General features: G+C 45.2%; 1 protein-coding gene across 1 annotated transcript in view; it reads left to right on the forward strand.

The window, feature by feature from the left end:
- The window catches only part of LOC143926303 (cryptochrome-2-like), a 109,891-nt gene that overhangs the window by 1,295 nt on the left and 95,519 nt on the right, over positions 1 to 13,077 (forward strand). Inside the window, 1 exon segment of the mRNA XM_077450233.1 lies at positions 8,362 to 8,470. Coding sequence (XP_077306359.1) covers positions 8,362 to 8,470 — 109 coding nt within the window.

Raw genomic sequence — 13,077 nt, forward strand, 5'->3', positions numbered from 1 at the left:
GCCGCTCCCCTACCGCACATGCGTGAAGCCCACTGCACCTTCTAATTGCCCCGGCAGAGGAAGGAGGGGGACCAAGCTTCACCGTGGCAACATCTCCGCAAGTGGGGAAGGGGACTTGTCAAAAAACGGGTCCTTGTTCTCCCCTCCCCCCCCCCCGAAAGGTGCTAAATGTAGCAGCGGAGGGGGGAGGAGGCAAATAAATTGAAGTCCCACTTTTGAATGGAACTCCATAACAACTCTTTTATGGAACATACTTGTTGGAGAAATTACCCCCTTATAAGGTTCTAGCCCAGATAGAGCAGATAAATCAAATGTAGGTCATAGTAACCAGTGGGAGAAATGTGTTACTGAAGGGAACATTTCCTGTGGTGGAGGCCAGAAGATATATCTATATGTGGGGTTGACCACTCAAAGGACCCGTTTGCTGGGTTCTGTATCCTATGGTGTAGACTGTTCACTAGATGGGCATAATTACCTGTGGAAGAGACGTTGCATTGGAGGGATAATTGCTGGGTTTGTAGTTCAGGGGTTGTACCTACCTGTAGGGTTGACCATTCTCTTGGGGAACATACTTGTTGAAGAAACGATCCGCTTGTTGGGTTTTATAATTCATGGGAGCAATTGCTTTCTATGAGGTCATAGTTACTAATGGGAGAGATGTGTTAAATGAAGGGATAGTTACCCGCGGTGGAGACCAGAAGATGCATCTACCTGTGGGGTTGACCGATCTCTTGGAGGAACATATGTGTTGAAGAAATAATCCACTTGTTGGGTTTTATAATCTTTGGAAGTGATTTCTCTCTCAGAGGCCATAGTTAGCAGTGGGGGAAACATCCTATTGGAAGGATAGTTACCTGTGGTGGAGACCAGAAGATATATCTATATGTGGGGTTGACCACTCAGGGTTCTCTATCCTGTGGGGGTGAGTGTTCACTAGGAGGGCATAGTTACCTGTGCAAAAGGGAGCTTACTAGGAGGAAATAACCTTTTGCGGAGAAGTCTCATTGGAGGGAGGTTACCTGTGGTGGAGACCAGAAGATGTATCTACCTGTGGGGTTGACCATTCTCTTGAGGGAGCGTACCTGAAATCACCCTCTTGTTGGGCTTATAATATATGGGAGTAATTGCTCTCTAGGGGGTCATCGTTTTTGGTGGGAGAATCCTCTTATTGGAGGGATAGCTACCTGAGGGAGAGATGTAATGAGATGGAAAGTTGCCTTTGGGAAAGTACACAGACTGGGAGACACTTGCAGAAAAGACCAAACCCAGCCAGATAATAACTGTGGGAGAAGACCGATGGGAGGGGGGCATAGACACCTGGGTGGGACCACCTGATCCATTGGTTTTCTCTTCTTTTGGTCCGGTAGCAATGTTCAATGGGGTAATTAAAGGGGGCACCTACCTACTTTGAGAAGGAGATGAGTAGATTCCTGAATGGCATTGATGCACAGAAGTTGGGATATGGGTATTTATGGATTGGATCATTTGGAAGTAGTCATCCCTTATCGTTGACTTTGTCAGCTGGTATTTCTGTGCCTATGGCCTGTAACTCTAAGCCCCTGTACACACGGTCGGAGATTTCGACAACCAAATCCGTCGGATTTTGCCCGTCGGATCTTGTCCGAAACTGTTGCATACACATGGTCGGACTAAGTTGTTGAAAAATCCGATCATTCAGAACGTGATGACGTAATTTCGTTACGATGAGACTACATTCAGGCTAGTAGCCAATAGCTTTGTAGGAATTTGATCTGAGCATGCGTGGCACTTGGTCCGATCAAAATTCTCTACACATGATCGGAGTATGTCCGATCGAACCAGTTGGTCGGGAAATATTTCCAACATGTTGGAAAATTGGGTCCGACGGAATCAGTCCGATGCATACCACACACAGTCGGATTATCCGACGACACGGTCCGATAGGACACATTCCGACGGATTCTCCGACCGTGTATAGAGGGGCTAAGGCTGGATTCACACCTATGCATTTTTAGAGCATTTTGCAGATTTGCACTACAAAATCAGTTCCATAGAAAACCATTATGAATGGACTGCAGTACAAATCTGCAAGATGCAAAAAGCACTAAAAATGCTTATATGTGAATCCAGCCTAAAGAGCTGGTGGCAGACCTGAACAGGTTTGATGTGAAAGGATTTATGAATATGTACCACCACCTCCTCCCCTTAGAATGTAAGCTCTATGAGCGGGGCCCTCCTGTCCCTTCTATATTGAACAGTACTGTAATTGTGCTGTCCCCCCTCTACATTGTATAGTGCTGCATAAACTGTTGGCGCTATATAAATCATGAATAATAATAATGTATAGAAACTTTGTATCTGTATAGACTTTGATATGGCAACATTCCATCTTCACGGCTCATTTCAAAGCTTGCTGTGGTTTTCTCATCTTACATAAGCAACATGTTTTTATTTTTTTTGTCACTTAATCTTGGCCAACCTACCTCGTCTGCGCCAAGACTCGTTCCGGAATGTTCTGCCAGGGGTGGATTCATCTTTCAGAACCAGTTTGGGAAGTTGAAGCAGCACTGGTTTCTGTTTCCTCTTTCTAATGCTGGAAAATCACAGGCTTGTTCTGCTCTGCAGCGGAGTTGGGTGGTGTTGTTGGCACTAAAATTGGTCTTTTATGGAACTTTGTATGAGCCGATGTGTGGATTGTTTAGATTGTTTGTTTATAAAGTCAATTTAGAAATAAAGAGATTGTATCACATGAATGCTTGTCAATAGGAGTTGTGCCGGCAATCTAGAATAAAAGACTAGTAACAGCAATAATAAAAATCATGTAAATGTGGATTCACGTGACAATAAATATTTCTCCCAGAAATTAAGTTTAGAATTCAGTTTTCTTTATTTAAAGACTTGAGATGTAGAAAACTCTACAAATGGGTTGTATTTCATTACTACCTGGGACTATCCTGGGGAATACTGACTGATGGAGCGGAGTGAATCCAATGTATATGTGAAGGATCATCTTGTTCTGTTTTATGTGTCGAACATTTTCAGAAATATATAAAGTGTGAAAAAGTGATCTAGGATATTGTCTATTCCATCTTAGTGTGTGGCTTAGAAGCATCCACATATTGTATAGTCCTAGGAAAAAACACCTTTTTGGTGTGTGTTGACATTTAAAGCGTTTGTTAACCCAGCATTGTTCCTGATATGTGTCTGCTGTACCATATACTTGTATGAAAAAGTATCCTGTTCTTTGTGTGAAATCCCTGGTGTTTCTGCCATTCCCTCTGCTTAAAAACTGACCACACTAAGCAGGATAGCACAGTGTGGTCATTTTTCTAGCTATGCTAGCCTGTTCTCCAATGATGAGACTTGTATTGACATGACCCACCTGCACAGCCATTCACTGGAAATTTTAGAGTGCTGCTGTTTCTCTTCCCCCTAACTCCTGACTGTACAGGAAGGGAACATAGACATCTGATATTCCCAAAGGTTCCATTGCTGGAGAGAGAATTATAGAGACTGCAGGTCTGGAATAAAAACAGTCTCCGTCATAGAGGAGGGTATAGGATAGGGATCTGCAATTAACGGACCTCCAGCTGTTGCAAAACTACAACTCCCATCATGCCTCTGGGTGTCATGCTTGTGTCAGTCTTGCTATGCCTCATGGGATTTGTAGTTCTGCAAGAGCTGGAGGTCCGCTAATTGCATATCCCTGGTAAAGATCTTCTTCTTCTTCTTCTTCTCCTCCTTCTCCTTCTCCTTCTCCTTCTCCTTCTCCTTCTCCTTCTCCTTCTCCTTCTCCTTCTTCTCCTTCTCCTTCTCCTTCTCCTTCTCCTTCTCCTTCTCCTTCTTCTTCTTCTTCTTCTTCTCCTTCTCCTTCTCCTTCTCCTTCTTCTCCTTCTCCTTCTCCTTCTCCTTCTCCTTCTCCTTCTCCTTCTCCTTCTCCTTCTCCTTCTCCTTCTCCTTCTCCTTCTCCTTCTCCTTCTCCTTCTCCTTCTCCTTCTCCTTCTCCTTCTCCTTCTCCTTCTCCTTCTCCTTCAATAAACATATAGATGTGAACCAGGCTTAAGATGTTTAGTAACACAATGGGGTTAAAAAGACTAAATATAGCCCTTTATAGTACAAAAAAAGAAGATAATCACTACTGGAAGGGGGTAATTTTTTATTTTTTTTTGTTTTACTGTAGAACAGTGAAAGTGATATTTACAGTAGTGATTATATTGTTGTACTATAAAGGGCTCATTTTAGTGTTTTTTTTTTTTTTTTTTTTTTTTTTTTTAACTGGCTGAATAATCGATTATGAAAATAGTAATCGATTATGAAATTAATCGATTAGTTGTTTCAGCCCTAGTCTTTTCAGAGTATAAAATTGCATAGTTTGTCCCAAGCACCAGATAATTGTCACCTGGCTTATTTACCTGCATCTGTTAATGTTTGAGAGTTTCCTGTGTCCCTAAAAGATACCCCGTGGAGACCTGAGGGTACATGACAGGGAAGCACATTGGCAATTTGTGAGTATTCTTTGTATGTCTCCTGCCACATCCCCCTCTGGAGAGGGGCCATGTTATAACTTATATAACATCCCTTCTGTACCGGAATTTTGAAGAGGGGCTGAACTTCACATCGTACACTTTGATGTGTGCGCAGGAGACATTTCCCAGTTTTTGACTTCCACACAAATGTGGAAAAAGTTTTATTTTTTATTTTTCTGTGAACTATGAAGGATCTTTCCCCCGTTGCCCTGCTAAGATAAAAAGTGTTGGTTTCTTTTGTGCACAGAGCCAACCCATCCCATTGTTAAGATGCCATTTGGTTACATTTTTGGTGTGGTGTCAGGTGTATGTAGCTCGGCCCTCGCAGGATGGGTGTGTAGCTCGGCCTTTCACAGGACAGGGCATAGCAGGACGGGGTGTGTAGCTCGGCCCTGGCAGGACGGGGTGTGTAGCTCGGCCCTGGCAGGACGGGGTGTGTAGCTCGGCCCTGGCAGGATGGGTGTGTGGCTCGGCCTTTAACAGGACAGGGCGTGGCAGGATGGGGTGTGTAGCTCGGCCTTTCACAGGACGGGGCGTGTAGCTCGGCCTTTCACAGGACGGGGCGTGTAGCTCGGCCTTTCACAGGACGGGGCGTGTAGCTCGGCCTTTCACAGGACGGGGCGTGTAGCTCGGCCTTTCACAGGACGGGGCGTGTAGCTCGGCCTTTCACAGGACGGGGCATGGCAGGACGGGGTGTGTAGCTCGGCCCTGGCAGGATGGGGCATGTAGCTCGGCCTTTCACAGGACGGGTCGTGTAGCTTGACCTTTCACAGGACGGGGCATGGCAGGACGGGGCGTGTAGCTCAGGCTTTCACAGGACGGGGCGTGTAGCTCGGCCTTTCACAGGACGGGGCGTGGCAGGACGGGGTGTGTAGCTTGGCCCTCGCAGGATGGGGCGTGTCGCTCGACCCTCAAGGTATTTCCCTGTTTGTTCTGACTAGACACAGTCCTGCTTCTTAGCAGAAACAGAAAGCCTTCCTCCTTTCTTACCCATCATTTCCACAATCTGTCTGAGCTCACACCTATGGTAAGGCTCTGCAGGGGAGAGAAATGCAGGATGTCTGCATCTGAGTTGTCATATTCTATGGCAGGGATATGCAATTAGCGTACCTCCAGCTGTTACAGAACTACAAGACCCATGAGGCATTGCAAGACTCTGACAGCCACAAGCATGACACTCAGAGGCAGAGGCATGATGGGAGTTGTAGTTTTTCAGGTCCGCTATTTGCATATCCCTGTTCTATGGGCTATCTTTAGGAGTACAGTAGGATGAAGGAAGCGGGTAGAATCCGTTTTTGTGCAATAGCATACTTAGCCAGAGATGATCATAGTAGTATTTTACTCATACTATATTTATCATTGAACCAATACTCAAAGGCAGTACCCCCCCACGCTAGGGGCAGCCAGGCCCTCAAGGCATTTGACAGCTGCTAGTCTGGCACTTGCATGTTCAGGCAGACTGCTGTGGTCTGCTCTCCTCTTCTGGACTGCGGGCATGCAGGCAGCTGCAGCTCCAGTGCATGTCTCCTCTTCCAAAGAGCTAATTGGGAAACCGGTCTCATGTCCTGCCTCCTGATTGATAGGGAGGAACTGTAGTGTGAAAAATAGTAAATTCACTCGCTATCGTCTCACACCCTTTCCATTTTCATTACATACAATATTTTATCTGTCATCACTTAGGTTGGCTATAGATGATGCGATTTTCTTTCCTGCAGCCATGGGTTGCAGGAAAGCAAATTTCTTGATTTCCCCCCCCCCCCCCCCCCCCCCTATCAACACAGTCAATGTCAATGGGGGAATCCCTTCCGCAGAGCTAATGTGTTCTCCTGGGGGCAGATGGCAGGGACTTGTACGGGGAGCCTGCAGAGCACCGTGATTATTACTGGCGGATATAGCTTATAGTTTGATGGATCGACTTTGGTGCAAATCAGCCTGCCCATAGATGGTTCAATTCTTGGCTGCTTCAGCAGGGAGATTGAAACAATCTATGGCTGGTTTTAGCCTGAGTGCTTCTCCATGTAATGCAAGCAGATCATGGCTGATGGAAGGATCCTACAGGGTGGTCTTGCTAGCTTCTTGAAAACATCACAGCACCCTGCTTCAGTACTGCTCCCAAAAGCCCTCAGCCCTGATGCAAGCAGTGGGCTGGTTTTTGGAAGGTTTATTGCAAATGCCAAAATGCTTTGATGGGTTCTCAATTTGGAAGGGTAGGTGATCCTAGGAAGGCTGCATTGCCTAGGTAAAGCCTACATGTGATACTGAGCCTCCGTAATTGGAAGAACTGAAATCCAGTGAATGAAAGGGGCTGGCTAGGGACAATGAGGCTATAGAGGAAAGGACTAGATGATGCTGGCTGTCCAGCAGGCAGGAAATGAGGTGCACTTTTATTTAGACTTAGTATCTTCTAGTGCACCCCGTGAAAAGCTTAGTGTGCCGTGAATTCAGAGTAAGCTATTTCAGTACAGGAGAGGGGCTTTTACAATTGTGCAACAAGGCTGGAGATCAGCTTTAATATTTCCATCGCTTGCAGCATTTTTAAAGTACCTACCTTTTTAGCACCAGGTACCAAATGAAGTACTGGGTACTCCCAGGTATGGAGGAGCATGTGGCCCACTCCATGTGATAGCACTGGGCTGATCAGCATGGTCATCCTAGCAATCCATAGACATTCCTATACTACAGTACAACCTCAATGGTTGATTGTCTATATGGGGCTTTCCTTTGTTCTGGATGGTTATATAAAGTACTGGAGGAGTGAAAGGTAAGCAGTGCATGGATGTGTCTCCTGCATGGGCAAAGCACAGATTCACATAAGGCCCCTTTCACACGGGACGGATCAGTAATGATCCGCCCCGTGATGATCCGCTCGCTCAGCGGGGATCGCTCCGTTGTCCCCGCTGAGCTGGCTGCAGACAGAGTGGTCTCCGCACACTGTGCGGGGACCGCCCTGTCAGCTCTCCGCTCTCCTCTATGGGGGATCGGATGAGTACGGACCGTCTGTCCGTGTTCATCCGATCCGCTCTGCAGACGGATAGAAAAATAGGATTTTCCTCCGTCTGCAGAATCGGACTTTTGCGGAGGCGGACAATAGCGGGTGTCTACGGATGTTCATCCGCAGACACCCGCTGTCCCATAGGGATGCATGTATGTCCGTATTTCATCCGCAAACGGATGGATGAAATACGGACATATCGTCCGCATGTGTGAAAGGGGCCTAAGGCTTCCTGTACACTAGCTTTTGGCTTGTTTTTTTTTTTTTTTTTTTTTTTTTTTTTGCCAAAGCTCCTAAGCTCAACTTCATAAAACTTTTATAAAGGTGTGTTAATATACGCATAGGATTTTGTCTGAGTTTAGGAGCTGCTACGGTTAGGGGAGCTTCAACCTCCCTCTCCTGCACACACAAGAACTGACTGTCAGCCTCAATTTGTGGTAACACCTTGGCCGGTGGCCAAAGTAGGCTACTGTATGTGTACATGAAGCCTAAGCCACGTTTTAGAGGTTGGTGTAGTCTACATACCGTCTTCTTTATAAACCAATCTGTGGTTCAACCATAGTCCACCAATAAAGAGTTGGCAGAAAAAGGCAATATGGGCTGTCATTTTAAAGCTACTGAAAAGAAAAGTAAATGTCTAACAAGAAGAGTGAGACTCTTGGTAATGGCTACTGAATATAGGCAGACCTTCAAATTCAGGTGCTGAGGTCTTCCTGCTTGGGTCCTCGAAAAATATTATTGTAGTGGTTGCACAACCTTCAAACATCTGCCAAGCAGTGAAGACACTGCTGTGCCGAGTGATCTTTTAGGTTCTGGTTGTGTCGCTTGTAATGGTATGTACTAAGCCTTGTCTGTTTCCCTCAGGTTCCTGCTCCAGTCTCTGGAAGATCTGGATTCCAGTTTACGGAAGTTGGGCTCCCGGTTGTTTGTAGTACGCGGACAGCCAGCAGATGTCTTCCGTCGGCTTTTCAAGGTGAGTCAGTGTAATCTGCATTCCGCTGATCTATATACGCTGAATACCATGGCAGAACATACAGAGGAGTCTAAATGCCATTAATATGCTTGCATGATCCACATTCTTTATTGTTTTTATATAATGCAGGCAGAGCCCACAGCGCTTTATAGAGGACATTAAATCGTTTTTCATTCGTGCTGGTCACCAAGGAGCATATCTGCTCTCCAGTGCTATTATTGTACTGACTGTGAGATTTGTGGATAAGTCACTAGAGGGGGTTCTCGGCAGCTCAGTGCAGCTAGTCTGTCTCATTCTTAACATATCAGCCAGATAGGTGATTGAAAAGAATGCACTCCCTAACTTATAGATGCTAAGAAGAAAGCCACCACAGACCGGAGAAATCTCTGGTGTCCATATTTATTAGGAAGGATATCCATGACATTGACCCTCCCTGTCTATACCGCCCCTCAACTGTGTTTCACCCACAGGGCTTAGTCATATGGGTGAAACACGTTGGTAGGCAGTGCCAGACAAGGTCTGTCAATGTAAAGCTTGTAGATCTCTTCAAGCTTGACATTGACTGCCCTCATCTGGGACTGCCCCTCAAATGCGTTTCACCCATAGGGCTTAGTCGTGTTGGTGAAACGAGTTAGCTGGGCAGTCCTAGATGAGGGCTGTCCATGTCAAGCTTGTAGATATCGTCTATCGTCAAACTTGGACTGTTCCTCCAAAGTCCTTGCATCCCATGTAGTGAAGTTCAACTGCTAAAACATGGGGGACAACAGACTGTGGGACCGGTTTTACAGCCTGAAGGGAGTCTGCAGGTGTGGAGTGTCAGGTAAGTAAAATTGCCCTTTAGAACTAAATGAGCATTTCACCTTTGCCATGTGGGGGCATCACCGTTGCAAAGGGAGCATTTTATCTTTCCCTTGAGCTTTTAGGGCAAGGAAGTTGCTTTTCCAACATTGTAGCAGAGCTATATGGCCAGATAGTTTGGCAGAGTTCTTCTATATATAAAAAGCTTTACATATTTTCTTCCCAGTCTGCTTGGATCTTGAGCTATTTTTGTTCGCTGACCTTTACTGACGTAGTTTTTCTCCTCGTTATTTTGTCGTATTGTTGCGCTTTTGTGAAGTTTTCAGCTATTAAATTCAGCACATACTTTCTCTCCTCCGACCTGATCCTTTTAAGTTTGCCGTCAGAATTCTACAGGGAATTTATTAGACCATGTCTGCTGCGCCGCTTTGAGCAGCCCGTCTCCGAATCTTAGATGTTAAATATAGAAACCGCCAACGTGGGCACATACTCCACCACAATATGATAATGCAAACAAATATAAGAAAATGAATGAGATTTCCACCGGGGATCATCTTTTCTTGGCGCAGGCTGAAGCCGTGTTTCAAGAAGCATCTCAGCCCAGAGAGTATTAATTAGATGTTCCGCTTCTCAGCTGGGAAGTGTGTTGAATGCTAAATAAATTCTCAATTAAAGCTCAGGCAGGCGTCATGGAGGAGCAGAAAGGTTTTAGCATCTCTTTGCAATTATTTTTTCAGACTGTCAAGCGGAAAAGCCTAGCCTTATAAAATGGTTTTAATTTTAAATCAAACCTGTGCTTTGCCCAAGTAGGGCAACAGGTTTTCTTTAATACCCCTTTTCAAGCAGCACATAGTCAACTTTCCTTTAGTTCTCAGCCAACGGGAGCAAAGAAAATGCCCTTTACATACAGGTATGGAGGAGTATGTTGTTCACTCAGTGTACCAGCACTGGAGCTTGGTGATTGGCCCAGCGCTGTCACTTGGGGACGCGGGACAGGAGACCTCAGCCCTGGGTAAGCTCCATCTAGAGAAACTTGGGGCATATGCAGGGTTTCTGCTGAACAAGGTGAAAAGGGGAGCATAGGTAGTGTCCATGTGTGCTGTTAGTGAACCTATTGCCTTGAGGTAGAAAGGGGGTGCCTACTAGGTGCAGCATTAAAATCATTCTGTCGCGATCAGGGGTCAGGCTCAAATTCCAGTTGCTGTAGCAAGGGGAAGCTCATACAGGGTTCAGCAGCATAAGTAGACAGGCAGGTTACCCTGGCAAATGACACAGACTCACTTGACGTGCAGAGTCTAAGTACTAACCGACGTTCACCAGACCTGGTGGGGGAGATGGATTTTGCTGCGCGTTAGCACAGGGTACAAGGCAGGGTTGTCCAATGGATCAGACAGGCTGCTGTCCAGCATCTTGGGTAGCTCAGTCAGCAGAGTTTTATTGTCAGACACAGCAGAGGTCCAGGTCTCATGAAAATGGGTCACAGGAGTGCAAAACGCACTGCACTCCTGTGATCCATAGAAGTACACCCAAATAAGCTTTGGCTATACTTTTCCTTTAAAGTCCAACTGAACTTTATCACAGGTACTCCTATAACGCCATCAATTTACACAGCACTTTACATATATTTTGAACATTCACATCAGTCCCTGCCCTCAAGGAGCTTACTATTGGGTTTAGTTGACGGGTTCAGTGATTGTTGTATGATGTACAGTTGTGCTCAAATTTTGCATACCCTCAGAGAAATTGGGACTTTGATATTTAAATATGACTGTTCTTGCCAAAAAACTGACTTTTATTTAAGGATAGTGATCATATGAAGCCATTTATTATCACGTAGCTGTTTTAGCACCTTTTTAAATTGTAATGATACCAGAAATCACCCAAATGGCCCTCATCAAAAGTTTCCATCCCCTTGAATGTTTGGCCTTGGTACAGACACACAAGGTGAACACACACAGGCTAAAATGGCAATTACAGGTACATTTCCCACATCTGTGGCTTTTTATGTTGCAGTCAGTGTCTGTGTATAAATAGACAATAAGTTTGTCAGCTCTCACTTGCACTGAACAAGCTAGATACTGAGCCATGAGGAGCAAAATATAACTGTTAAAAGGCCTGCGTAACAAGGTAATGGAACTTTATAAAGACTGGAAAAGGATATAAAAAGATAAACAAAGCCTTCAATATGCCAGTCAGTAGTGTTCATACACTTAAGAAGTGGAAAATTTGGGGATCTCTTGATGCCAAGGTCAGGTAGACCAAGAAAGATTGCAGCCACAACTGCCAGAAGAATTGTTCAGGTTACAAAGAAAACCCCACAGGTAAGCTCAGGAGAAATACCGGCTGCTCTGGAAAAAGGTGTGGTGGTTTCAAGGAGCACAATACGATGATACAAAAATTAGTTACATGGTCAAGTTTCCAGAAAAGCCTTCACTGTGCGAATGCCACAAAAAAAGCCTGGTTATAATATGCCCAACACCTTGACCCGGCATACCTCTTCTGACACGCAGTACTCTGGAGTGATGAGACATAAATAGAGCTTTATGGTCACAACCATAAGTGCCATGTTTGGAGAGGGGTCAACAAGGCCTAACCTGATAATGACCTTGAGGCACATGGCCAAGCTGACCCTCCAGTGGTTAGGTGAAGGTTCTAGAATGGCCATCAGTCTCCTGAACTTAATATAATCAAGCCACTCTGGGAAGATCTCAAATGTACAGTTCATGCAAGATGACCAAAGACTTTGCATGACCTGGAGGCATTATGCCAAGACGAATGGGCAGTTATACCACCTGCAAGAATTCAGGGCCTCATAGATATCTATTATAAAAGACTGCACGCTGTCATTGATGCTTAAGGGGGCAATACACAATATTAAGAACCAACGGGGTGCAGACTTTTGAACAGGGGACATTTCAAGTGTGCTATTCTTTTTATTACCTATAGTTACAGAATATGATTCCCATAGAAAATAAAAGAAATGTGTTTTGCCTGCTCACTCATGTTTTCTTTAAAAATGGTGGATATGGTATATTACCACCTCTTCAAGGGGATGCAAACTTTTGTGCACAACTGTGTGTTATTGTACATGCATACTTAATAGGTATAATGAAGCTTTCCCTGTACAGTGATCACAGCAGAGTGCGCTCCTTGTATTGGTTCTGTCTGTGCTAGGAAGTGGCGGGGGGTGGGGGTAATCGCTGTGAGAAACGTGACGGTTTGCAGTCACGAGCCTAGTGGAAAAGCCCATCTCTCAGGGAGCCTCTGCTCGAGTGCTCTACTATCTTTGTCCTATTATTTGAGCTTTCTGCACAACTTCCCCTAGGAATCTTTGTCCTGCCAATGTGACTGTGACCTCACCGGGCTTGCTCAATAGGATTGTAAACCTGTTTTTAGAGCACGGGCTTTGTGGCAAAGCATCTAGGTCATGTACACAAAGAAAGCTGGAGGCCAATTACAACTGTGTATTGGTGGTGCTGGATCTAAAAATGCAGGTAATGTGGGGATGCTTTCAAGCTGGGATGAACCACCTCTGGCACTAAAATCTCTTGTTGAGCTACAGTTTACTTGATGCCACTGCAGCAGTTGGCATGGAGGGCACACACACTCTATATTACCGAAAGTATTGGGACACCTGCCTTTACATGAACTTTATTAGCATCCCAGTCTTAGTCCGTAGGATTCAATATTGAGTTGGCCACTCTTTGCAGCTTCAACTCTTCTGGGAAGGCTGTCCACAAGGTTTAGGAGTGTGTCTATGGGAATGTTTGATCATTCTTCCAGAAGCGCATTTGTAAGGTCAGCCACTG

The sequence above is a fragment of the Lithobates pipiens genome, unplaced genomic scaffold (assembly GCF_037356315.1).
Source record: "Lithobates pipiens isolate NorthernLeopardFrog02 unplaced genomic scaffold, aLitPip1_a1.2 Scaffold_10, whole genome shotgun sequence".
In the NCBI taxonomy this organism is placed as follows: Eukaryota; Metazoa; Chordata; class Amphibia; order Anura; family Ranidae; genus Lithobates; species Lithobates pipiens.